General features: G+C 42.0%; 1 protein-coding gene across 1 annotated transcript in view; it reads left to right on the top strand.

The window, feature by feature from the left end:
• The window catches only part of LOC126455831 (neutral ceramidase-like), a 205,711-nt gene extending 179,019 nt beyond the window's left edge, over window positions 1-26,692 (top strand). The window contains exons 11-12 of the mRNA XM_050091593.1: window positions 5,261-5,379; window positions 26,225-26,692. Coding sequence (XP_049947550.1) covers window positions 5,261-5,379; window positions 26,225-26,492 — 387 coding nt within the window. The 3' untranslated portion in view covers window positions 26,493-26,692. The remainder of the gene's footprint in view (window positions 1-5,260; window positions 5,380-26,224) is intronic.
• Window positions 26,693-26,975: the final 283 nt, after the last annotated feature.

The raw sequence follows: 26,975 nt of genomic DNA, 5'->3' as shown, positions 1-26,975 counted from the left end.
ATACCACCAGGGATTGGAAAATGTTCTTCATTATTTCTGTTGCCGTCTACTTGTTTACCGTTTATATTCCTTCGTCGTTACTCTAGTAGTAATCAGTTGTATGTTATGTTATTATATTTCATTAATAATGGTCAGAATGATCGCTGATCGTCAATGTCGCTGATCATTTAACATAACTGCTGTCAATCGGAATTTAAGATTTTTCAGACCATAATCAATCAAATGTCAGAACGTAACACACAACTGATTACTACCAAATAACAAGGAAAGAATATAATCAGGAAATAGATATACAACAACCGAAATAACAAAGTCGCTGATCACCAATCACAACTGCTGTCATTAAATGTCAACTACAGACTAAGATTTGTTTCTGACCACCACTAAATGTAAAGTCAGAACATACTACACACTGCAAAATTGATTGTGACGTAACGTAAAATGTAATCAGTGACAAATATACAGCAACAGAACAACGATACTGCATGGAATTCAGGACTTGAAAACATAAGCTGTTCATGGCTATATAGCTGAAATATGCCTAAAGTTCAAATAAAATTAACACTAACGGCAGCGTAACTGATTGTACTAATTTATTATGTACTAAAAAACATATATTACGCAACAGATGAAAAGGACTGCGAAAGAAAAAAAATCGCCGAACATGTAGACGATGGATGTGCTGTTGATGCCGATGATATTGATGTCTCGAGCGAATGGATTCTTCTCAGTTGCCATTGTTTTGCAATTCACGATGTTCTCCACCTTTATGCACAGTTGATGCTTCTCCAAATCACTAAACTGCACCTTTGCAGACGTTTGGACATTATCTATTTCCACTATAACTTCAAACTCTGTGTCAGACACTAAATGACATTAACACGCTTCGATCCTTTGGCGGTCAATTGGTATATACAGTTGCACAACATAATTCTGAAATAGCATATTCGGGTAGGTAGGACAGCTATAAGCAGCTGATGAAATGTGCGTGTTGTTCATACGTATCCATGCTGGTACTAGCTGCAGGGTAGCAGTATAGGGGGATATAGACCAGAAATAGCATGTTTTGTCTAAATGGTTTACTGTGCTGCACTGTCACATGTGAATAATATCCTAGAAATTCACGGTTTGATTTCTTCTGAAGCGTTCTGGTCGATGAGCTCAACAGGGATTCATCAGACAGTTCCATATAAATTCTGTACGCGTAAGGCTGTCACGTGCCGGATGGTGTTCCTGAGATGCGTCAGTTTCCTGAAAGTGAGTGCACTGAATGGCGCTCTCGTTGTTGATGCATATTTTCACTGTTCTTGCGTAGCTCTTATACACTGTAACTCAGTAACATCAGCTTCGGGAGATGAGCACTGCAGTTGTTTGTGCTGAATACTAACATAATTGATATCGATCATAATCTGACAGTGCTACTTTCATCTCAGCAAGTCGTGAACTTTCAAAAATTAACCCTACAATGAACTCTCAATCTGATGACAATCCTTCGTAACGTATTTATCACCACATACATTGATGCAATGTGCACTGTGCTATGTTAGTCGCATAAATGTTGCAGATAGAGTAAATTCAAAGTCTTGAAGCAGCTGTGTGTGTCCTGCTCCAATGAATCATGGAGCTTGTCTGGAAAGGCTTCCACATGCTGCTTCAGTATGTTCTTGAAGGCTACTAAGCCCGGACACTAGGGATGGGTGGCGCGGATGTAATCCGTCTTCTTTAGAAATACCTGCAACTAACCGTCTTTTGTGACAAACGGTTGGATACTTTGGATTCATTTACTGGTATAATGAGAGGTTGTAACAATGGAAAATTGTACTGAAATGCAGGAGGATTTGCAACTAATCGACGCATGGTGCAGGGAATGGCAATTGAATCTCAGTGTAGACAAGTGTAATGTGCTGCGAATACATAGAAAGAAGGATCCTTTATTATTTAGCTACAACATAGCAGGTCAGCAACTGGAAGCAGTTTATTCCATAAATTATCTGGGAGTAGGCATTAGGAGTGATTTAAAATGGAATGACCACATACAATTAATCGTCGGTAAAGCAGATGCCAGACTGAGATTCATTGGAAGAATCTTAAGGAAATTCAGTCCGAAAACAAAGGAAGTAGGTTACAGTACATTTGTTCGCCCACTGCCTGAATACTGCTCACCGCTGTGGATCCGTACCAGATAGGGTTGATAGAAGAGATAGAGAAGATCCAACTGTGAGCAGCGCTTCGTCACAGGATGATTTAGTAATCGCGAAAGCGTTACGGAGACGATAGATAAAACTCCAGTGGAAGACTGCAATAGAGACGCTCAGTAGCTCGGTACGGGATTTTGTTGAAATTTCGAGAACATACCTTCACCGAGGAATGAAGCAGTATACTGCTCCCTCCTACGAATATCTCGCGAAGAGACCATGAGGATAAAATGAAAGAGATTAGAGCCCACACAGAGGCATACCGGCAATCTTTCTTTCCACGAACAATACGAGACTGGAGTAGAAGGGAGAACCGATAGAAGTACTCAAGGTACCCTCCGCCACACACCGTTATGTGGCTTGCGGAGTATGGATGTCGATGTAGCTGAGACGAAGTCATATTCAAAATATTTATATTATTGTTATTATCATTATTATTACTATTATTATTGGAACTGGAAAATAATGGTGGTATAATGGTAAAACGCGTGCCTAGAAACCGAGAGCTCGTGGTATCGAATCCAATGGAAATTTTCAGTTTGCCTTTAACCTAGCCTGTAACTCCCAACGACATTCGATGTGAGGTCTCCCAGGAACGGCAGGTGGTTCAGATTCCGCGTTAAACCCTCGGTCTTCTATCCCCAGCAGGATCACGGTGTAGGTTAGGGACAAGCAAGTCGCCAAAGTGGTGTCTCTTCGAAAGACATGCACTTGACCACTGAAGCACACGAAATTATTATTATTATCACTATTATTATTATTAGTGGTAGTGATCAGACACAAAGCGTCAGCAGCGCGAAGTATTCCAATCTATGCAGGAGTCCAATTGTCAACTGGTTTACAAACACTACGTACAGTGCGTCCATTTTAACATGGTTGATTTTAAATGGGGCTGTAGGGTGTGAGTAAAGCAAATGTAGCTAGGCAGGAAATGGTGGTAGTGAAGAATGTTTTCTAACAAGTATGTACCCTCAACGTGGATAAGTAGCATCGTTTTCTGCGGACGAGTTGTAGGTAGCACTCGAGATGTACTGAGAATATCTCAATCATTCCATATAAAAAAAATGATTGCCAGAAATAAGCAGTAGAAAAAATGATGGTGGGGATCGGGTAGTGTTGGTGGAGCGGGGAGGGGCACGGGGTGAGCAGGTGGAGCAGTATAGGGGTACTAACTAATATGTGTTGGCATTCAGGGATAAAGGTAGTAAAAAGGTTGGGAACCACTGTACTAGACAGGGCTGTAGAGGGTAAAAACTTTAGGGAAGACAGGGATAGGAATACGTTCAACTAGTAATTGAAGACTGTGTGCCGGACCGAGACTCGAGATCGAGACCTTTACTCTTCGCAGGCAAGTACTCTACCATCTGAGGTATCCAAGCACGACTCACGACCCATCCCCACAATTTTACTTCCGCCAGTACCTCGTCTCCTACCTTCCAATCTTCACAGAAGTTCTCCTGCGAAACTTGCTGGACTAGAACTACTGGAAAAAGGATATTACGGAGACATGGCTTAGTCACAGCCTGAGAGATGTTTCCAGAGAAAAATTTTCACTCTGCAGCGGAGTGAAAATTTCATTCTGAAGACTTTGTGCTACTCTGAAGTGAAACGGTTAGCGCAAGAGAGGATTTCATGTCTACTCTATCAAATCAGGCAGAAGGTGATGAGTTTAAAAAATTAGGTCGGGGCAACCAATGGCAGTCCACCTCCACTAGTACCTTGTCCAGGACAGCTATACGGGATTCGCTTATTAGATATTGGAACCATGTATGCTGCAAATCAAATAACACTTCCCCTCCCCCCTCCCCCACGTTTCCTCAGGCGGTTATTACGTTTATCTTAAGGCAGGATTTTAGCAAGAAAGATGGCGATTTAGTCTCTTCGTGTATGGAACTACTCTGCTGCCAAAACCAAAAATACAGCATATGCAGAAAGAGAACACAGAGTAAATAGCTATCACCACTACTCAAGCGCAGAAGACCAACACCAAACTTTATCAGGTGTGAGAATAAGCAATTAGCTCTAGCTCTGTTGTTTAACCAGGGAGAGAGAGAGCAGATTCCAAGCAGAATTCAGGCAAAAAGTTCGTGGCACTATTTGTTTAGTGTGTACATACGCCGTCTTTTGTTTTCTTCGTCGAAGCAACCCTGCTCGCCGTGGAATTAAACTGTCGTGCACAACGATCTCTCTTCTTTTTGTGCCTTTGAAACAACGGGACTTTCGGATGCCGAAATATTGTTGTTTGTCCAGGAAGATATCCGACTGCATTCTCGCAAGTTATCTGAATATCCGCTATGCTGGGAGACGCTCATGTTTCACATATGTTCCATCTACTTCACTTTGCTGAGTATCTTAAGACGGAGGACGACTGAAGCTGCTGGTGCAGTTAGGGAGTAAACCACGTTACAACAGATGTGAATGCACACGCGTGAAGAGAGTGTCACAGTAAGCTATGACAATTATTTTGCCCAGGAATCCTTTTCCCCAGCCAATGCTCTTCACTCACTACGACAAGAAGAACATTTTCGTCGTCTTCCACCCACTCTCCATCTCCTGCATCAACTATAGCAGAAGTGAACATCGTAGGTATCTGCAGCATACAAGTCATGTCCAATGTTTCAGTCTAAACACTGGAATTCCGTAAGACTTGGAGTCTCATAGTTTAAATCGACTAAACTTTCGGAATGGCACTAGCTTCAGTAGTTGTAATACGTGTTACCGATATACCTCCTAATTACTGAAATATTTCAAGGAATTTTGGATTGCTTCACACTTTTTCTCTTTGTTGTTGGTGAGTGTGGAGTCTGCAATCTTAACTGAAGGTATATGGTATCTGCTCGAAATAACCTGATTTTTCTGCCATGATTTGTCGTATAAGAATAAGTAAGTGAAGTAGCAGGTGTTCATGAAGAACATGAAGAGCAGATTAACAGGGATAGCAAATACAACAACGTGCAGTGTAACCTTTTCGACAGCCAGAGCCCAGAAAATTAGGCAATTTTCGCAAACCCTTTGCAAAACTGGCCTGCCTGGTCTTGTGACAACAGTTGGTTCTCTTCCCACAGGTGGCAGGGAATCCGCGGAACAACTTGCAGCACGGAGGATCGTACCTGACTGTGGAGAAGAAGGAACCCTACACCGGAAACTGGACCGTCGTCGCCACAGACGCCGACTGGGAGACGAAGTGAGTTCCTCTTTCTCTCTGCCGACAGTACCACTCACAGTGCAGGCGCACTACGATTTGTAACTTTAAGAGTTCTCAACTAACTGTGTAAAAGTAAGTTAAGTTCCAACATATCATCCTCTGCCAATGACGTCACTAGGTGCGTGTGGAAGAGCACGTCATTAGCATACCGCTCTTCCAGTCGTTGTCGAATTCCTTGACCTTGGAACTGCTACTAACCGCTCTAATAGCTCCACAGTTGCCCTTCCGAGGCTAAGTCCACCCTGTACAGTCCCCCCACCAAGGTAAAATTCCTGAAAGAACGGGAGTCGAACCCGGCTCCTCCACATCGCAATAAGCGGTGCTGATCACTCACCTACGAAGGCGAACACGAAGTCGAGTACAATTTATCTATTCTGAATGCATTTAATTCAAGTATGATGAATATTAGGTTCATTATAAACTCAAATCGTAATCATGAAATAAATCTAAATCTTCACTTACTTAATTTATGTTGTTGCTAACGATACTTCGCTGCAGTCATTTGCTGAACTCGTTTCTTAGGTAACTAGGGGCCTTCTCTAAATTCACACACGTGATGTTCAGTAAATCTTTAAGATTTAAACTACAAATGCAACTTCTGATTACAATTTCAACAAACACAGCATCGATTTTTGTTATTCATAATATATTTCTTTCAACTACAATTTCGTTTTCCAACCGGTTCCTACTCGGAATGAACAAAAACATATGGCATGAAAGAATACATCTGTTGTGGTTGTTTACAATGTGATGAAATTATTACTTGGATCCGGGAGAACCACAGACACTCGTAATTCCAATAAAACGTGCTCCTACAAAATACCAATGAACAAACTGAAAGGAATAAAACGGAAATCACAAAATGAACATATCGATTCCGCGTTACGAAAGCAAATTAAAATTTCGATAAGCAGCATAACGAAAAGTCATACCATTAAGAACTTTGCAACGTGCTGGTCGACAAATTCATTTTTGTGCGTTTTCAGAGCTCACAAAGCTTGATGGTTGTGTATGCCACCTGGTTGTGGGAAGACGTCAAACCAGTTAGCAAACAGAACTAGTGTTGCATCGTTTAACGCGTAAGAGACAACAAGAGTACGTTACATTGATAATCACTCTTCAGTGGCAAAATAACGTAAGATGCACTAAACAAGGACGTAGGACGCAGACTAGCACATGGTAAGCATTTATTCTTCGGTAAAAGCAGACTACTAGTATCAGACATTGGCCTTCGCTATTTCAGCGAAACCTGTGTGTAGTTAATCATGGATTATGGAAAACTGCAGAATCGAACAGACGGATGTTGAAGATTATGTGTGGATCTCCATAGAATCCAAGCTGAAAGGAATATGTTGAAAAAACTACTTAGAGAAATTGTTAGAGTGTTGGAACATGTGTTAACGAACAGCTTCTACAGTACTAGAGGGAACTATGGAGGACGAAATCAATAGGTCAATAGGAATGTATCTAACATGTTGAAGACGTTAGGTGTTTAGTGGTACTTTTACATGAAGAAGTTGGCACAGGAGTCGAAGTCTTGGCGGGCCGCCCCAGACCAATCACCAGACTGATGGGCAGATGTTTAAAATATGTTACTGTAATTATACTGGCCATTAATTTATACTTATTTTCTTTGCCATCATCTACTTACGCAACATTTTTTTAAATACGTTAAATACGTTCCATGTTGCTTTTTGCGGCGTTACGGGAACTGTTTTCTCTGAAACACGTTTTACCAGTTCCCGAATCGTAGTACATCGTCACAAGCACAGTGAGATCAAGAAGAGAGAAAATATGCGCACAAGTGTTGAACGCATGTTCCTTGACTTCGGTACGGCATTCGACGTGTTCGATACTGTAGCATGAACAAAAAATGCTTAAGAGTTAACAGACCAGCTACGCCACTGTCACAGGCAGAATTCAATACTTTTTAACAGGGCGAAATCGACAAATGTAAAAGTAACTGTAGAAGTATCCAAACGAGAAATGTTAACAGTGTTTAAAGGACGTATTTTGTGTGCAAACATATGAGAGAACGCCTTACAAGGAAATTTAAAACCTTGGTATGCGTGTTATATACCGAAAGACAACACACACACACACACACACACACACACACACACACACACACACACACTATACATGCCAGACGCACCGTCAGATCTACAGGGTGAATCATCTAAAACGTGTGCCGAAAATATTGCGGAAACAGAAGGTAGTATTGATGTGCGGTTTTTCAGGTATGGATTGATAGTCAGGGGCTCTTATTGTTAGGCAATTAATAGTTTGTAATAATACTTATAAAATGTATTTCGTGTGCAAACATAAACTTTTTTATGTGGAACAACACCTATTGGCATTGACAGAATAAAGGTAGGATAAATTGGAATATCGGTGCTGTTTACTGGATAATTCTAGTGAGAGTCGTTAACGGGATATCGTATTTCGAAAAGTTCCCATAACTACACTTGTTCATCACCACCGACAGCACACATCAAAGAACAAGTGCATACACTAGTTATGTGCGTTCTGACCAGTAACGAGACATTTGACCAGAAAAGGTTGTGTTCAAAATGACCACCAGCAGTTTGTTAATTTCAATAGGCATTGTTCCATTTGAAAAGCGTATGTTTGCACAAAAAATACACTTTCTAAGTATTATTGCAATCTGTTTATTGGCTAAGAAAACGAGCCCCTGATTATCAATCCAACCTGTGAGAGCTGTAAATCAATAGCACTTTCCGTTTCCGCAATACTTGCCGTGCAACTTGTAGGTAATTCATCCTGCATTGTGAATATTAATTACCAACGGGTAAAGTAGCATTAACTCTGTTCTCTTGCTCTTTGACCGCGGAGACAGCAAGATTCGAAGCAGAATTCAAGCAAAATCTCTCTACTTATAGGTCAGTTGCTAATTGAATCTCAACTACTTCCATCATAAGAGTATCCCATACAGGAAACTGAATGCCAGATTCTACATGTTGGCATGTTCCAAAGGATGACCGGTGCTAAGGATATCTCCTGCAATAGCAGCTTTCGTTGGTTGTCGTATCTGCGTGTGACGCTTGCGCTCAACACACCTGTCCTCCGCAGTCCCAATTTATGATGTGCCACATCTACAACGGATAGACACCCGACTTACGCAACCTTTCGCAAACTAAAATCATCGTTTACAGATCCTAAAAAGCCTCTGACCTTACACGCTGGCCGAGAAACACATTTCTGAAAAAATGCTGGAATTTCAGTATGGTAATTAAATGAAGCCGAGATAATTTCTTGGAAACAAAATCAAATTTTCGGCAACTTAAATGAATTCTTTTACTAACAACAGCTAAATCAGCGCATTGCTTGATGCGATTGGCGCAGGAGAATTAATATAATGCATGACATTCAGAAACGATGGAACAATGTTATGGTCTCGACCCCATAACAAAAACGAAAGAGTGCATTGCAATCCTACTCAGAAACTGGGAAGTTTCGCGAACAACGATACATTTCCTTTCCGTAAAGGCAACCAAGGTGATATACAAATGTCTCGCGGCGTAATAAATGTTACAACGACTTATGGGAACTGAGCTGAGAAACTTCTTGGACAGCCACAGGGCTTACGCAGGAAGTATTTCCTACAAGATTTCTAGTGTTTTGCGGAATCGTGATTTGAAATGCGTTTTTCGAACACCCTTTTGGGTCTGTAAAGGATGATGAAAAACGTAAAAAATCGAAAAAGAAATGATTGTTCGAAGGACGGATTCAGCAAATAGGAAAGTCAAAATAGCCTTCAGTGAAACTGAAAATAAGGATGGTAGAATTAAGAGTCCAATGGGAATGCCACTGTTAAATGCAGAGAAGACAGCGTATAGTTGGAAAGAGCACACTGAAAGCTTCCACCAGCGGAGGACTTGTATGATGACGTGATAGAAGAAAAAGCAGGAGTCCACAGGGAGGAGACAGAGGATCGAATATTAGAATCAAAATTTAAAAGAGCTTTGGATGACTTAGGCTGAAATAAGACACAAGGGATGGATATCATTCCATCGGTATTCTAAAATCATTGGGTGAAGGGGCAAGGGGCAACTAAACGACTATACGTGTTGGTGTGTAGAACGTATGAGAGCGGCGATAGACCATCTGACTTGCGGAAGAGCATGATCCACACAGTCCTGAAGACAGCAAAAGCCGAGAAGTGCTAGAATTATTAACAATAAGCTTAACAGCTCATGCATCCAAGTTGGTAACAAGAATAATACGTACAATAATGGAAGAGGAAATTGAGGATGTGTTGGATGAAGATCAGTTTGGCTTTACGAAAGGTAAAGGCACCAGAGACACAGTTCTAGCGTTGTGGCTGTTAATGGAAGCAAGATTGAAGAAAAATCGACACACGTTCATAGGATATGACGATCTGGAAAAAGCGTTTGACATTGTCAAATGGTGCAAGACGTTCGAAATTCTGAGAAAAACAGGGCTAATCTACAAGGAAAGGCGAGTAATATACGATATGTACAAGAACCAAGAGAGACCAATAAGAGTGCAGGACAAGGACGAAGAGCTCAGATCAAAAAGGATGTAAGACAGGGATGTAGCCTTTCGTTCCTGTTGATCAGTCTGTATATCGAAGAAGCAATGAGGGAAATAAAAGAAAATTGAATTAAAATACAGGGTGAAAGAATATCGGTTATAAGATTCGGTGATGACTTTGCTATCCGCAGCGAAAGTGACGAAGAATTGGAGGATGTGCTGAATGGAATGAACAGTGTAGTGAATATAGTATATGGATTGAGAGAAAATCGAAGAAAGCCCGAAGTAATAAGAAGCAGCAGAAATGAGAACAGCGAGAAACTTAACATCACAACTGGGGATCACAAGACAGACGAAGTTAAGGAATTCTGTTATCTAGGCAGCAAAATAACCCGTCACGGATGGAGCAAGGAAGACAGAAGAAGCAGACTAGCACTAGCGCGAAAATCATTCCTGGCCATGAGAATTCTGCTAGTATCAAACACTGGTCTTAACTTGAGAGAAAAATTTCTGAGAATGTACGTTTGTAAGGACAACATTGTACGGTAGCGAGACATGTACTGCGGGAAAACCAGAACAGAAGAGAATCGAAGAATTTGAGATGTGGAGCTACCGAAGAATGTTGAAAATTAGGTAGACTGACAAGGTAACGAATGAGGAGATTCTCCGCAGAATCGGCGAGGAATGGAACATGTGGAAAACACTGACAAGAGGAAGCGACAGAATGGTAGGACATCTGTTACAACATCACGGAATATCTTCCTTGGTACTAGAGGGAGCTGTAGGGGGTAAAACCTGCAGGGCAAGAAAGAGACAGGAATACATTTAGCAAATAACTGAGGACGTAGAGTGCAAGTGTTGCTCTGAGATGAAAAGGTTGGCACTGGAGAGGAATTCGTGGTGGGTCGCATCAAACCAATCTAGAAAACCGATGACACAAGAAAAGGATGATCTTGGTTTGCGTAAGGCGGCTATTTACGGCATCCGTTGCACATAAGACATGTTATAATGTTGTCAGATAATCAGGACGGCGGAGGACCAGTGAACTGAGCACGTGTGAAAACGCGCATATGGCACCCAAGCAAAACTGCTGTTGTAGAACACTGTCTTGGCGCCGTTGATCCTATGGAATATAATAACATGGAAATTGTGGATTTCATTTCCAGTTCCGGATAGCGTTATAACAAAACACTTGAGGTTAATAACTAGCAGGTGGCCTTATAGAGACAGTTTTTTGCTTACAAGAATGACATTCGCATTTTCGCACATAGCAAGACTCCAGCTGCACTATTTATTGATGACAATGAGAATTTGTGCCGGACCGGGGCTCTAAACAGTTCCTGCTTTGCGCGAGCTCTCGCCCTAACTGCTTCGGCCACCTGAACACGCTCCCCCGAAAGACCAAAACTAACATACGTCATCTTTCTGTCTACATCCTATATTCACAAATATACCGTGTATTCACTGCAGAGGGAAACGTACGATCAAAGTGGCGACCTTCTTTATAGGCATGAAGTACTAATAAAGTGGCCCACCCAGCTATCCGCGCTGTCTAGTGCGCTGCTTCCCGAGGGGAAGGCGTGCCGGTCCTCGGCACGAATCCGCCCGGCGGATTAGTGTCGTGGTCCGGTGTGCCGGCCAGTCTATGGGTGGTTTTTAGGCAGTTTTCCATATGTCTCGGCGAATGCGGGCTGGTTCCCCTTATTCCTCCTCAGTTACACTATGTCGGCGATTGCTGCGCAAACACTGTCACCACCCACAGATACACCATAATTACTCTACCACGCAAACATTTGGAGTACACTCGTCTGGGGTGAGACGTTCCAAGGGGGTGTCCACTGGGGGGCGAATCACACAATAACCCTGAGTTCGGTGTGAGGCGGCGGTGGGGTGGGTGGACTGCTGTAGCCTGTTGTGGAGTTGTGAACCACTGAGGGCTACGGCGGGACGAAGCCTCTCCGTCGTTTCTAGGTCCCCGATTCAATACATACAATACACTAATAAAGTGGCGTGCATGTATGAAGGACTCTGGCAGAGCACGTGAACCAACACAGCCACTGTAGTGCAGTATTTCATGCCTAAAAACAACGCTGCAACTTTAATCAAAAAGTCTGTCCCGGTCCGGGATTCACAGTGCCTGTCGAGTTTAGGATATAGACAAAATAGTGACATGTGGAAACTTGGGCTTGTCTGGGCAGCGTGTTCGGACTGCCGAAGCGATTAAGACGACCGCTGGCGTAAGGAGGGAAATCTGGGTTCAATTCCTGTTTCGGAACAAATTTTCACTGTCCCCAATAAATAGTGCATCTGGTGCGAATATAATTCTTGTATTTCATACAGCTAACGATCGCAGCAGTGCCTGTTAATTCTGACACTCGTGCATGTCTCAAGGACAGTACAGAGTACACCCAATCAACACAGGCACTGCTATGTAGTATAGATTTTTGTTTAAATTCCGCCTGGAATACTGTTGTCTCCCCCGTCAAACAACAGAGGTACAGCCTCTGTTGTTGCTACCACAGGCGACACTAATTAATAATTACGGCCTATAACTTCTGAAGTTAGTCATATTTTGTTGTGTGTGGTGCTAGTGTGTACTGCGCGCGCGCGTATGTGTGTGTGTGTGTGTGTGTGTGTGTGTGTGTGTGTGTGTGTGTGTGTATGTGTGTGTGTACATGCGTGCGTGCGTGCGTGAGTGCGTGCACCCGCGCAATATCTCGTTGCATTTGTGCTTTGAAAATGACAGGGTGTTCACCTGGCAGAGGGCGGTTGTCGAAGATGTCACTTGGCTGCATTCCCGTAACATGTATGTACTTTTGTGGAGTTCGAAAAATATGGAATAGGTACTAGTGGATCTAATGGTGCGAGGACAGACCTGGATAACTCTGTTCACAACGCATTTGCTGTCAGAAGCTGAAGTAGTGTGTTTGAGTCACGGTGAGGCACACAGTTTTAAACCGCCAGGAAGTTTTATCCATTTAGTGCTGTTGAGAAAAACGTTCTCGGATGTCTCATCTGCACATGTCAGTTGGACAACATGGAAATGTACTGGAAACGATGAAGGTAGGCCACTGCATAATTACAACTCCCGCGGAAGTTTAAACGATTTAGATGAGACAAGTTTATCGCCTGAAACGGCAGCTCGCCGGCGAATTGCTTAGTTGTTTACCCAGCTGATGTTGGGTCCTGCTGTCGAGAACACTCCAGTACTGGTTATTGCGAAAAGTTCGTCGTCCATCCTACGCGGGGAACTCGCGTTATTGGACGGAAATATTTCTACGCTAGTGGAACATGCGGATGCAGGCCGGATAGTAAGTCGGCAGACAGCCATTTGAAAAGAAGAAATGTCGCAAAACCCTCACACATTCTAAGGGATCAGTTTCGCGGAGAAACATACAAGCGCCGAGGGTATGTAGCTGAGTAAAGTTAGTAATTGTCGCACTGTTAATTCTGAATGATTTATGAAATAACACAAGGCAAGGTAAACGTTAACCGATTATATGGACTAAGTTGTTTACAGTTTTGTTAAGTATGAAAACTCACGATTGTAGAAGTTTACGCGCACTTGGTGAGTAATGCATTCCCCATTTCTTCCCAACACGTCACTGAACTATGCCCGTCATACCCACTCCTTTATTTTAAAAAAAAATCATATTTTTGTACAATGTTGTTTAGATGAATAATGCAGCACGCTGTTCCGAGACACAACTCGATTTTCACCAACTCATGAACTTTTTATGGTGTTACATCTTATTTGTTTTATAGCTTGGCAATAAAAGAACGACATATTTGTTAGTTCTACGCTAAAATTATCTAAGATGAGACAACTGCTGGCTGATGGTTGGTTGGTTGGTTGGTTTTTGGGGAAGAAGACCAGACAGCGTGGTCATCGGTCTCATCGGATTAGGGAAGGAAGTCGGCCGTGCCCTTTCAGAGGAACCATCCCGGCATTTGCCTGGAGTGATTTAGGGAAATCACGGAAAACCTAAATCAGGATGGCCGGACGCGGGATTGAACCGTCGTCCTCCCGAATGCGAGTCCAGTGTCTTACCACTGCGCCACCCCGCTCGGTAACTGCTGGCTGAAAGACGTGTAACAGCCAAAAATGAAATTTTCACTCTGCAGCTGAGTGTGCGCTGATATGAAACTTCCTGGCAGATTAAAACTGTGTGCCGGACCGAGACTCGAAGTCGGGGCCTTTGCCTTTCGCGGGCAATTGCTCTACCAACTGAGCTTCCCAAGCACGACTCATGACCCGTCCTCACAGCTTTAATTCCGCCAGTACCTCGTCTCCTACCTTCCAAACTTCGCAGAAGCTCTCCTGCGTACCTTGCAGAACAAGCACTCCTGGAAGAAAGGCAAAGGTCCCGAGTTCGAGTCTCGGTCCGCCACACAGTATTAATCAGCCAGGAAGTTTCAGCCAAAAACTTCTCTGTATAGTCTTTGAAAATGGACCTGTTGCTTGAAACGCGTTCGAACAAAACAGTTAAACAAAATATGAACGCTGGAGAGGGCGTATTGCTAACAAAAATTTACCTGAAAGAAAACTATTCATCGCTCAGCAAATAATCATCACGATAATCAGTTGATGGGAACTACAAAATGAGTGTCGTAGTTGCACCGTATAGAAAAGCGTTCAGCTCTGTATGGACGAACGTACGACAAGGAGAATCCTGTTAAAATGCACAGTTCAACCACGAAATGACTATTTTTAATAAGTATAGGCCGCATTTCTGTGATTTTTAGTGTGGTGCTGTTGTGTCTAGACAAGAGAGCCTAGACACAATGAGAGGAAGCCGACAGGCACGCGCTAAGCCAAAGAGGGTGCATGAGGTCTGAAGCAGGATACGTAATGATTGCTATAAAGAAAAGTACGTAGCTTCTGTAATACTTAACTTTAATCCATCCTTTTGGTACATCTGGAGATTGTGGCGATACAAGTGAGACTCTTTAGATACATGCAATGTTACTAATGGCGCCTTGCTAGGTCGTAGCCATTGACTTAGCTGAAGGCTATTCTAACTATCTGCTCGGCAAAGGAGCGAGGCTTCGTCAGCGTAGTCGCTAGCAAAGTCGTCCGTACAACTGGGGCGAGTGCTCGTCAGTCTCTCGAGACCTGCCTTGTGGTGGCGCTCGGTCTGCGATCTCACAGTGGCGACACGCGGGTCCGACATGTACTAATGGACCGCGGCCGATTTAAAGCTACCACCTAGCAAGTGTGGTGTCTGGCGGTGACACCACAGGTGCAGTATCAAAACTGACTCATAAAACACCATTTATTTACAATCTCCACTCATTATTCAAAACATGGATTTTTGCCTATTTTAAGTATATTTTATTTAACCGCTCTGCCGGAAAAAAATACTGCAGTACCAAGAAGGAATTGTGCTAATAAAAGGAAAGTTGGTAGACGTCTTTCTACATCTGAAAGATGATGTCGAATACGAGTAGCGCTAGCAAAGCCGCTATGAGGATGCCGATCAAATTAGCTTTAAATACACGTTGAAACGGTCGTGAGTGTTACTTTCCTTTGAGACTGGACGTAGTGAGCTGATGTTAGTCAAGAATGCCTTTAAGACGAGAAATACACCATTGTCAACAGTTCACTATTAACGAAGTCTAATAGGGCTACGAGAAGCTGCGTGTTCATTCTGCGATATTTCGGAAAGATTTGGCGAGTTTGCAGCCATTGTACATCATTTCTGGCAGCGGTAGTCACGAGACTAACAATAGGCCAAGTGGCACAACAGACAGGGAAGACCAACGTGTTTGGCGTGTGGCTCAGGCACGCCGTACTGCCTCTGCAACAGAAACTTGAGTGCCAGCTGGTACCACAGTTACACAACGAACTGTAAAGAACCGATTACTTCCAGGACCGCTCCAGGCTAGACTCCATGTAGCGTGCATTCCACCCACCACAAACAACCACCATTTGCGACTACAGTGGTGTCAAGCGAAAGCTCATTGGAGGGGAGAGTGGAGGTCTGTTGTGTTTTCGGATGACAGCTGGTGCTACCTCGGAGCCAGTGATGACCATGTGTTGGTCGGAAGGAGGCCACTTGAGAGCCTGCAACCAACCTGCGTGCGTGGTAGACATAAGGGACCTACGCCGGGAGTTATGGTCTGGGGTGTGATTTCTTATGACAGCAGGAGCACTCTTCTGGTTATCCACGCACCCTGACTGCAAATTTGTGCGTGAATGTGGTGATTCGACCTGTTGTGCTGCCATTCATGAACAGCATTCCTGGGGAAGTTGTCCAACAGCACAATGCGCGCCCACATATAACCTCTTGTAACTCAACATGCTCTAGAGAGTGTCAAAACGTTGCCTTGGTCTGCTCGATCATCAGATGTGTCTCCAATCGAGCACATATGAAATTTTTGATGACATTATCCTTAACGTTTGTAGCAATACCCCATCTGATACGGGAGGACAAGCATCGCTCTTTATACACTACTGGCCATTAAAATTGCTACACCGATAAGGAATGCAGATGACAAATGGGTATTCATTGGACAAATATATTACACTAAAACTGACAAGCGATTACATTTTCACGCAATTTGGGTGCATAGATCCTGAGAAATCAGTACCCAGAACAACCACATCTGGCCGTAATAACGGCCTTGATACGCCTGGGCATTGAGTCAAACAGAGCTTGGATGGCGTGTACAGGTACAGCTGCCCATGCACCTTCAACACGATACCACAGTTTATCAAGAGTAGTGACTGGCGTATTGTGACGAGCCAGTTCTCGACCACCATTGACCAGACGTTTCTAATTGGTGAGAGATCTGGAGAATGTGCTGGCCAGGGCAGCAGTCGAACATTTTCTGTATCCAGGAAGTCCCGTACAGGACCTGCAACATTCGGTCGTGCATTATCCTACTGCAATGTAGGGTTTCGCAGGGATCGAATGAAGGGTGAAGCCACGGGTCGTAACACATCTGAAATGTAACGTCCACTGCTCAAAGTGCCGTCAACGCAAACAAGAGGTGACCACTGGCACCCCCATACCATCACGCCTGGTGATACGCCAGTATGGCGATGACGAATACACGCTTCCAATGTGCGTTCACCGTTATGTCGCCAAACACGGATGCGACCATCATGATGCTGTACACAGAACCTGGATTCATCCGAAAAAATGACGTTTTGCCATTCGTACACCCAGGTTCGTCGTTGAGTACACCATCGCAGCCCCTCCTATCTGTGATGCAGCGTCAAGGGTAACCGCAGCCATGGTCTCCGAGCTGATAGTCCATGCTTCTGCAGACGTCGTATAACTGTTCGTGCAGATGGTTGTTCTCTTGCAAAAGTCTCCATCGTTCGACTCAGGGATCGAGACGAGGCTGCACGATCCGTTACAGCCATGCCTGTCATCTCGACTGCTAGTGATACGAGGCCATTGGGATCCAGCACGGCGTTCCGTATTACCCTCCTGAACCCACCGATTCCATATTCTGCTAACAGTCATAGGATCTCGACCAACGAGAGCAGCAATGTCGCGATACGATAAACCGCAATCGCGATAGGCTACAATCCGACCTTTATCAAAGTCGGAAACGTGATGGTACGCATTTCCCCTCCTTACACGAGGCATCACAACAACGTTTCGCCAGGCAACACCGGACAAATGCTGTTTGTGTATGAGAAATCGGTTGGAAACTTTCCTTATGTCAGCACGTTGTACGTGTCGCCACCGACGCCAACCTTGTGGGAATGGTCTGAAAAGCTAATCATTTGCATATCACAGCATCTTCTTCCTGTCTGTTAAATTTGGCACGTGTAGCACGTCAACTTCGTGGTGTAGCAATTTTAATTGCCAGTAGTGTGCAATTTAGAACCAAAGCTCCTTACACAAACTGAATCAAGTTATTTGGGCTTGAAGAAGGAAAAAGTTGAACTCTTTGGTTCCAAAGTCAAAGAAAAGAAATCGTTATGTTTCGTATGCTGGAAAACCTTATGAGATTGGCTGTAGATACACGTTTTTGACAGCCACTTTGACTTCTTTGCGAGAGGCAATTGTAGGTTACTTCACCGAGTGGTACAACACGCAATTCAGTGAGGAAAATCTCTAACAGCTCAGATACTTTAACGAAGATACATAATTCCTACGTAATAAAGAGGCGTTTTTGAATAAACGTCGATAAAACCTTTGCTCACATTGATAAATGAAATTACGTCTCATTCCAATTACATGCACTTCTCTAACTTTCTAGTTTATGACGAAGACAATAGTGAAAACAGTTTACATGACAGAAAGTAAACTGAGGTCAGTTTGGAAATCAGTGACGTGAAAACCATGAGATTAAGCTACTAGCCAAGAAAAAGTAGTCGCCAATCTTTTTGTTTGACATGATACTTTTACCAAATAAGGAAGTCAATATCAAAGTCAAGGTGCCAGTTGTATTCACACCCCAGTCTGAATATCCAGATATACTTTTCCTTCAGTTTCTCTGAATCGATCTAGGTGACTAATAGGAGAGTTTATTTAGGAATAACGTGGCCGGTAGCCTTCTTGGCTTCGTCCTGTCATAGCTTGAGGTCCATCTTTAACAATCTCCTCGTAGACATGAGGTTAAAAATTAACTTTCTCCCTTGTTAAAATCTTTCTGTAGGACACTTTGAAAATTTCGACAGTTCTGTACGGCACAGTGGAGAAGCACAGGATATTGTTTGCTCACTACTTCTGCAAGAGAGCATGGAATCGTAGCGGAGGGCTTACGGAGAGTGGGATTCCCATGTACCTGCTGGGACCAAGTAAGGGAATGACCTTGCCATGTCTGCAGTTAGTGATGGCACCAAAACAGATTCAAGTAGTCATGGTAATCACAATTATTCTAATACGCATAAAAACTCAGGATCCCGAGTTTCGTATTCCATAATTTTGAGTTACGCCATATATGTCCTTGTCTTTTTCGACTTCGATTTGTAACAATTCTGAGAGTTCCTCATTAATTTAACATTGGAAATTGTATTTTTCACTGTCTGTTTTACTATTGTAGGTGTTTCCAGATGTAGACAATTTTCCATTTTAATATCTGTAAGGGTGAGTCGCGGACAACTGAGTCACAGCCTTTTCTGAAATCAAAAATGTGCGTGAATGAGAATAGTTCGTATTTTTGTATACCACCCGTAGTAAGATTACGCATCGCGAGTGCAGCATATGACTATCTATGTTAAATTCACTTTTATGTCGACAACAAACTACAACGTCCTACCGATATATGAGTGCGAACAGGGGTGCTACTCCAAACCAACGACATCAGACACGCACATATATTAAGCACAACAACTGAAGTGACTTCAAATTATATTCCCAAAACGTTCATTAAGTCTATAACACAACAGTAAGCAACAGGATATCGTAGAAGTCTTAGCCTGTGCAGTCCAGCTCTAATTCCAATTGGTGGACACTATTATCAACTTTCCAGCGAAGACTCTGCCGTGGTGGTATCCTGCATTGTCGATGAGTGGCGTATCCTTTTTCGGAAAGCTGACTGCAATGAACAGGTGCTGTAACTGCGACTGCAACTGCGCCGGGAGCTGGAAATGGAACTGGAAATCCGACTCGCTCTCGCTGGAACTCTGCCGGCTAAGCCGCTGAGCACGGGTTATATTTTGAGGCGCAGTGACAGTAAGCTCCGCACTATTTGCTCCACGCTAGGCTCGACATGAAACTTTCCCACTCTGCTAGCGACCTCCGTGGTAGGCTGCTGCGCCTAGAGACTAGACATACCGTTCAACGAACGTTTCTGGAGGAAAGTCTATCTTGCAGGAGCTGGGATCGCGGTTACAACACTATCGTCTTTCTGGAGTAACAAAGCTATCACTATCCCTGTCGATTTTTAATAAGCAGTGAATTTTATATGTGGAGCTTTAGTAGACTATTCGAATTTCAATATTTCCAGGAATGAAGAGTAAGGTAACAGCTGTATAAGGTTTTACTTTTTGAGTGTTTTTATCAAAAGAACTCATAAGAACTCATTTAGTCAGAACTGCGTGTCAATAATTTCATCGAAATATTTTGATAATGCATGTATAGAATCATAAGGTACAATCTTTTATTTGGTAAAAGCTGAGATGCCAGTAAGCGGAATGAAGACTATAAGTATCTCATTCAGACTATTTTCGGGTTAATGAAAACCCGCTCCAGCTGCTTTTTTAAGATCATTATTAAGTTCGCACTACCGGTCTCGATCTTTATATTAGGCAATTATCAAGTGTATCTGAATCTGCAGAATGCTAGTAAATAATATTATGGGTATATACATATTGTTTTTATAATAGAATACGTGCGACATTGCTGTACAAGCAGTACAAGCACACTAATTATACAGATTTAAATTGTGTAGGCAAGCGGCGTCAAATGAAAAAAACAATAGTAGTCAAATGGATTTTAAAAAGTTTTGCGCTATATAACGACATGAGGAAATGGACATGTCTTAATTTTAAAAACATATAGTCCGAAAATGGTTAACATGGTTTACCTTAAAGGAGTTGAATTCTGACGTGTTTTACAGTTATAACTGCATGTTTTTAAAAATGAAACCTGAAAGTAGTTATGTGGAATTAATGACAGTGTAAAACAGTTGCAATGAACGAGATGTCCAAGTCGAGAGGAAACTTACGATCTCTAATGAGTGAATTTAGAACCACTGGGAACTCGTGCGCATCTTCGAATATTTACAAAAGTATGTTTACAAACAACTAGGGGCAGTTGCGAACTCTCGGAAAAACTTTAAACTTGATTCTAATATCACCCGTTTTTTCGCCCACATTTATTATAAGACATTACCTGCACTTTTTAATCTATATGTGTGTGTTTATAGAATGTAATGTTGCCAACTGTAGAAGAGTGTTTATCTCCCGTCTGTTGTTTGTGTTGTGTGTGTGTTTTGACATTTTTCATTTGTTTTGTGTGTGTGTGTGTGTGTGTGTGTGTGTGTGTGTTTGTGTGTGTGTGTGCGAGAGAGAGAGAGGGAGAGAGAGAGAGAGAGAGAGAGAGAGAGAGAGATGGAGAGAGAGTCATTAGTTAATACTCTGGTTCTGTTTCATATTTCTTTTGTTATATTTTGTGGCTAACATGATCCGGGAGTTATTGCTCATATTGTTTGGACTTAATTACTTTTCTTTTCATTGCAAGGACTCTTCGTATGTGAAAGTTTTCTTGTACTGGCAGTTGTGATTGTTCACTCTAATAATTTTCATGTCTTTTCTCGTATGTTGAACATATCAGATTCAATCAGACTTGCAAAATAAATATTGTAGTTCCCAGCAACATTAATGTTAATGTCAGAAACAACTCTTTGAGAGCACAAATAACGAAGTCATTTGCAGAAAAAACTTGGTTAAAAATTAAATCAAATCGCTTTATACTAAGGAATTCGTGCTTAACATAATGTTATAAGATGTACATCTCGAGTTATCTGCATTTATTAAGAACCCTGTAGTGGTGATCAACATAACACAAAAAAATTTAACACATCACAGCGAGAACACAACAATATACACAGAACAGACACAGGCGAAAAATCAGAACACTCACAAACAAAAATAACCAGAAAGAAAATCACAAAAAAGTACAACACACCCACCACCACAAATGTCACCCAAAACTAATAAAGATACAGATACAGAATTAACAGAGAAAGAGACACAGATATTACAGAAAGAGCGCAAACACAACATCAGTACAAAAATAGATAACCGCTACATAGAAAATCTGATTGCAAAAACGAAAAGCGTCATCACAGAGGAAGATAAACAAAAAAAATAGCGCTGTAACTATTGGGCTAACACGAGAACTTATGCATAAAGAAATAAACAACACATTCACCAAGTCAAAGAATGAGTAAAACAGGAAAGTTCAAACAGAAAACAACATCATTAAGAAATTAAAAGAAAAACCACAGTCTAATAATGTTATAATCACAAGAGCTGTAAAACATTAAAAGAAAAATTACAGTCTAACAATATTATAGTCACAAAAGCTGATAAAGAGAACAACACAATACTGATCAATAGAGAAAAATATATAGAAAAAACTAAAGATTTTATCTCCTCTAACAACATCTCAAAACTGAAATACGGTGCAGCAGCACGTTTCCAGACATACATAAAAAACAACCTAAATCACATCAAACACATAATCACAGTTAAACAAAACCAACACATCACACAGTGGAACCCAAAACCACCAACACTCAGCACTCAACCCAAAGGTCCCAAACCCCTTATTCCGTTAAGGCCTGTGATTAATTTCATGATAGGACCATTATACCGTGTGTCAAAACACATGAAAAAATCATAATGCAACGTTTTGAAATGAAGAACAGTAGAACAGTAAAAAACACAAATGAACTCATAACAGAAATAAAAGACTTACACATTCCACAAACAGCATCACTCATCTCTTTCGGCATAGAGAACATGGACACCTCGATACCTGTTGCATACATAATAAAACCAGTTGAAGGAAACTTACTGACACACAAAAAACTACCTGCAGATAATATTAATGAAGTAACCAAAGCTCTCAAAGCAACCACATCCCAAAATTACTTCCAATTTTAAAAGAGATTTTACTTACAAAGAGATGAGTTTCCAATGGGATGCGCAGCAACAGGAACACTGGCAAACATATTCTTCAACCACATAGAAAACACAATATTTGGTACAGTCATCACAAAGAAAGGATACAAATTTGTTAACTGGTGCAGATATGTGGATTACATATCTGTATGGTAGATGAACCAACAGAGAAAATAGACAAAATTCAAGCAGACATAAACAATAAATATAAAAATATTCAGTTCACCACAGAAAAAGAAACACAAAAGAAAATAAATTTCTTGGATATAACAATAAACAGAGACAGTAATAAAACTGACGAGCTATATATTGTTTGAGTTCTTCAGGAGATTCGGTTGAAGCCTGTGTTTGTTGCAGCTTCCTGAAACTAAGTTACACAGTGAAAGTAAAATATCCGTTCGTGTAGCTGATATCACTGTAAGTTGTCGCTTTTTGCAGACAGTTCGACATCTGAGCTGTTAGCATTCTAAAACGGCGAAACTTTATTTTAGTGCGACGTCACTTTACACTTCTGGTTTATTTATTGTTTACTAGCACAAAATTAAATATTTTCTCTATTAAAAATCGGAATCATTGTATATATTTGCTTGATAAAGAAATTGCGTAGCAATACACGTATATTTGCTCTACGATTTCGGTTTTATAAAACTGCAGCCATTTCCTGCATTTGCTCATATAAAGAGATTGTGACAGTTCATGAAAGAAAAGTGGTCCGTAATCATAAACCACACAAACAACCGTTATGTTAGTGTACGGAGTGCGGGATGAAAGACTGGTTAAATATCTCTAACACTCGTTCCGTTGGTGTGTAGAGCGCGGGAAGAAATACTTCTTTAATACCTCTGTAGTCGCTAACCTTGACTTAGAGGGCCTTACCGGAGTGATACGTGAGGGATGTAGTATTTTACTAGATACCTGATTCAAGTAAGTAGTCTTTCGCGAGACAGCTGGCGTCTTACCTTCAAGCTTTGGTCAATTTACGTTTTTTCATTACCTTCGTCGCGCTGTCCCAAGGGTCGCACAAACTTGTGATCATTTTCATGTCGTCCGAATAACATAAAAATCATAACAATATTTTCCGACCCCGCTAGGTGATACGTGTGAGCGTTAATGAAAATCATAAGCTCTTCCAGAAAGATGCTACCTTCATGGATTTTAGAAAGGCCTCCACTCACCAACTTGGTTCAAATGGTTCAAATGGCTCTGAGCACTATGCGACTTAGCTTCTGAGGTCATCAGTCGCCTAGAACGTAGAACTAATTAAACCTAACTAACCTAAGGACATCACACACATCCATGCCCGAGGCAGGATTCGAACCTGCGACCGTAGCGGTCACGCGGTTCCAGACTGAAGCGCCTAGAACCGCACGGCCACACCGGCCGGCTCACCAACTTGTCAGTAGCTTTGGTGAAAATACGTCTTGTTTTCATACCATCACCAACAACAAGGTATTAACAGCCCCTCGCAGCTCCTCCACTTTCCCTAACAGTCGACGGACTCACGTCGCTGAATCCAGCGTTAACTTTATTAACTGATATTGCCTACCCGGGCTTAGAGCAGCAAGGGATTTCATTCGTCCCTTCATTTGTTCTGTTTGCGTCATGTACCACTTTCCAATCGCTGTCTGACACTCGATTTACATATCAACACCTACTAAAGGCATGGAAACTAAACTACAGGTGCAAATTTTCTTTTGTACTCACATAATTCTGCATGTACCTGTAACAGCGTTCCAACCTCAGCAGAAAAACTGTCAAAAAACCGCACATCCTTCTCTAAAGCAGGTCAGCAGTGACGTGAAGGGAAAGAAAGACTTAACAGCAGTCCAGAGTTTTCTGGCATCCTTTGTGATGCACTCAGAGGAAACATTACACGTGGCGAATTTCCACGCAACAAATTTTATGAAAGCTGAATGTTTGAAGCTTGGTGGTAAACGTGCATATTCCAAGCCAGAGATGTGGATAGAAAATTAGGCTGAGAGGAACTGCATAAAAATTAATCTGCGAGTTAAATAGATGCGTGTGAGCAGAAACTTTTTTTAGCAGCGAAATATCTAGTACGTGGGAAAATAGGGTTTCGATTTTAAGTTTCAGAAAGTGCTAATATGCAAGATATACAAAGCAAGTATTGAAATTATAAGACCCAGATACTCCATGCAATTCAGTGAAAATGGACTCTCAAACAAGAGCAAAACTGAGGAATGACGAAGGAAAAAAAAAGAAAGACAAATTTTCTTGGAAAACCGCTGGAACCGGAAAGAGATAGGAAGATTTTTCCCATCGACTACGCCGACAAGGACTAATGTAGAGACAGGAACATAAGCTAATATAGTGCAAGGACGGAATAAAATCGCTGTGTCCTTTTTGAAAGGTACCTTTTTAGTATTTACCTTATGTAATCTAGGAAAACCAGGAAGCACCTTGAGCTGGGTGACTGGATTGTCATTTGAAGCTCCCATTTTCCTAATGTGTCCTGTTTCTTATTACTGCACTTATTGAAAAAAAGATCAGAGAAAACCGGTCCACGAAATAAATTATTCAGTATTTTAACAATGAAAAGAACAAAATCAAATGGACCAGTGACACTGAAAAGTACCTCTCTTCAGATATTGAAGATATCCTAGCCGGATAATAAATACAGAGCAAGAAAATCAAACCGTCTCAGCCATTTTGGAAACAAAGAAGTTTCAGTCGTGAAGGAGCCGTCAGGGATTGGTAAAATCAATCTTAAAATGGATAACATGTAAAACTTGAATTAGCGATTTCACCTCTCATTGGCCAACTCCACATCATAAGAGGAAGCAGTAGTTTACACACAATTTCACAGAGAAAAGTGCATTAACAGGCATTCCTTTTGTGATTTAAAGATGGCCAGTGATGCTCTAGATCAGCGGTTTCAGTATTAAATTTTATGTTATTGTGCCCGACACCTACAGCCATTTCAGAAATTTTCGCTGAGAGACAACAGAAAGAAAGTGTGATTAAGAGCTAAGAAGAAAGAAGAAAAAGTCCTAACGGAAAACGTAAATAATTCATCTCTTTGTAGTGACTGAAGATTTTTCGGTGGAGGACCAATTGCACCTGAAATCATTAATTAAGTTTGACATGTATGGTTTCTTTTCCTCTGTGTGTGTGTGTGTGTGTGTGTGTGTGTGTGTGATAAATGTAACACGCAGCACGTAGTAAGTCAAATATGTCTATAACTTATTTTTCAGCATATCTGTCAAAAATAGTTAACCGAAAGAGACTTTAATGGGGACTGAGTCGAGATGTTTCATGAGTGAATTCCTGGGATACTAAGATCAGAAAGGATGACGGCAACGATAGCATTTGTGATGCTGAGGACGAAAACAACGTGAAGTACATTTATGATTACAGTGAGGCTGAGGACCTTGAGAATCAGCAGAATTATGAGGATGACGATGCTGAGGATAATATGAGGAAGACCTGAATATGGAAAAAATAAGAATCACGAGGATGAGAGCGGTATGGATGACGATAATAATGATGGGAATGGTGAGGATGAGGATGATTATGGTGATGTAGTGTATATGAAAGTCCAGGCTGTTGGGTATTGTATTAAAATTTCAAGCAAGGTGAGGCAGAGTGATGTGTTGGAGTGGGTGTGGCTTAAGTATGCACTAAGCTTTTTCCTCTCTGTTCACGTTACTTTAATGATAATAAGTTACAACATATGGTTTCCGGCAGGTTCCTCTGGCGGCGGACGTCCACTCCACTGGGGATGAGCGAAGCGACGGTGGTGTGGTCGGTGCCCGACGACGTGGAGCCCGGCGTGTACCGGCTTCGGCATTTGGGCCACTACAAGTATATCCTCGGCGGCGTCTTCCCGTATTCAGGCAGCTCGGAGCCCTTCACAGTGAGCCCCCATCTGCCACGGTCGCAGGCCAGGCCACCCATCATTAGGCTGGTTTGTGTGGCTGACGGCTCCTGCCAGCAGGTCCACTCCTTGTTCTGAGCACAAGTGTCAACTCCCACTACCACAAGGTAACAGAGGAGCGAGCCATCCTCTGTGCCATCTGGTGGCATCCAGTTTCCTCTGTGTCAACCGCTTTCGACTTTGCATACCACTGTACCCCCAGCCTGCGTCTGTCTTCAGTGTCCCTGCTTCTTGATATCTGGCATACAGTGGTGTTAGTTTTCTTTGTGTGGACAAGCTGATGGTGGTCACATGATGATGTATGTACCAGGCTCTCGATCATCCGTGTTAATGAGGACACTAGACTGCAGTGGTAACTGAAAGACATGGATAATCCAAAATACATATATGATTGTACCAGAAACCACTACCTACTTTCATGTCTTTACTAGCAGAGGTAAGTGGGATGCTCAGAATAGCTGAAACCTCTATTTCCTAGCATATTATTACGGTAGACTCATGTCCATGTCAGGTGGTGCAGTGTATTGTGCTTCAAACCATGGACTATGGTAATCAATCCAT

The sequence above is a fragment of the Schistocerca serialis genome, chromosome 2 (assembly GCF_023864345.2).
Source record: "Schistocerca serialis cubense isolate TAMUIC-IGC-003099 chromosome 2, iqSchSeri2.2, whole genome shotgun sequence".
NCBI lineage: Eukaryota > Metazoa > Arthropoda > Insecta > Orthoptera > Acrididae > Schistocerca > Schistocerca serialis.
The sequence above is the reverse complement of the archived record's forward strand: the minus strand, read 5'-3'. Positions and strand labels throughout refer to the sequence as shown.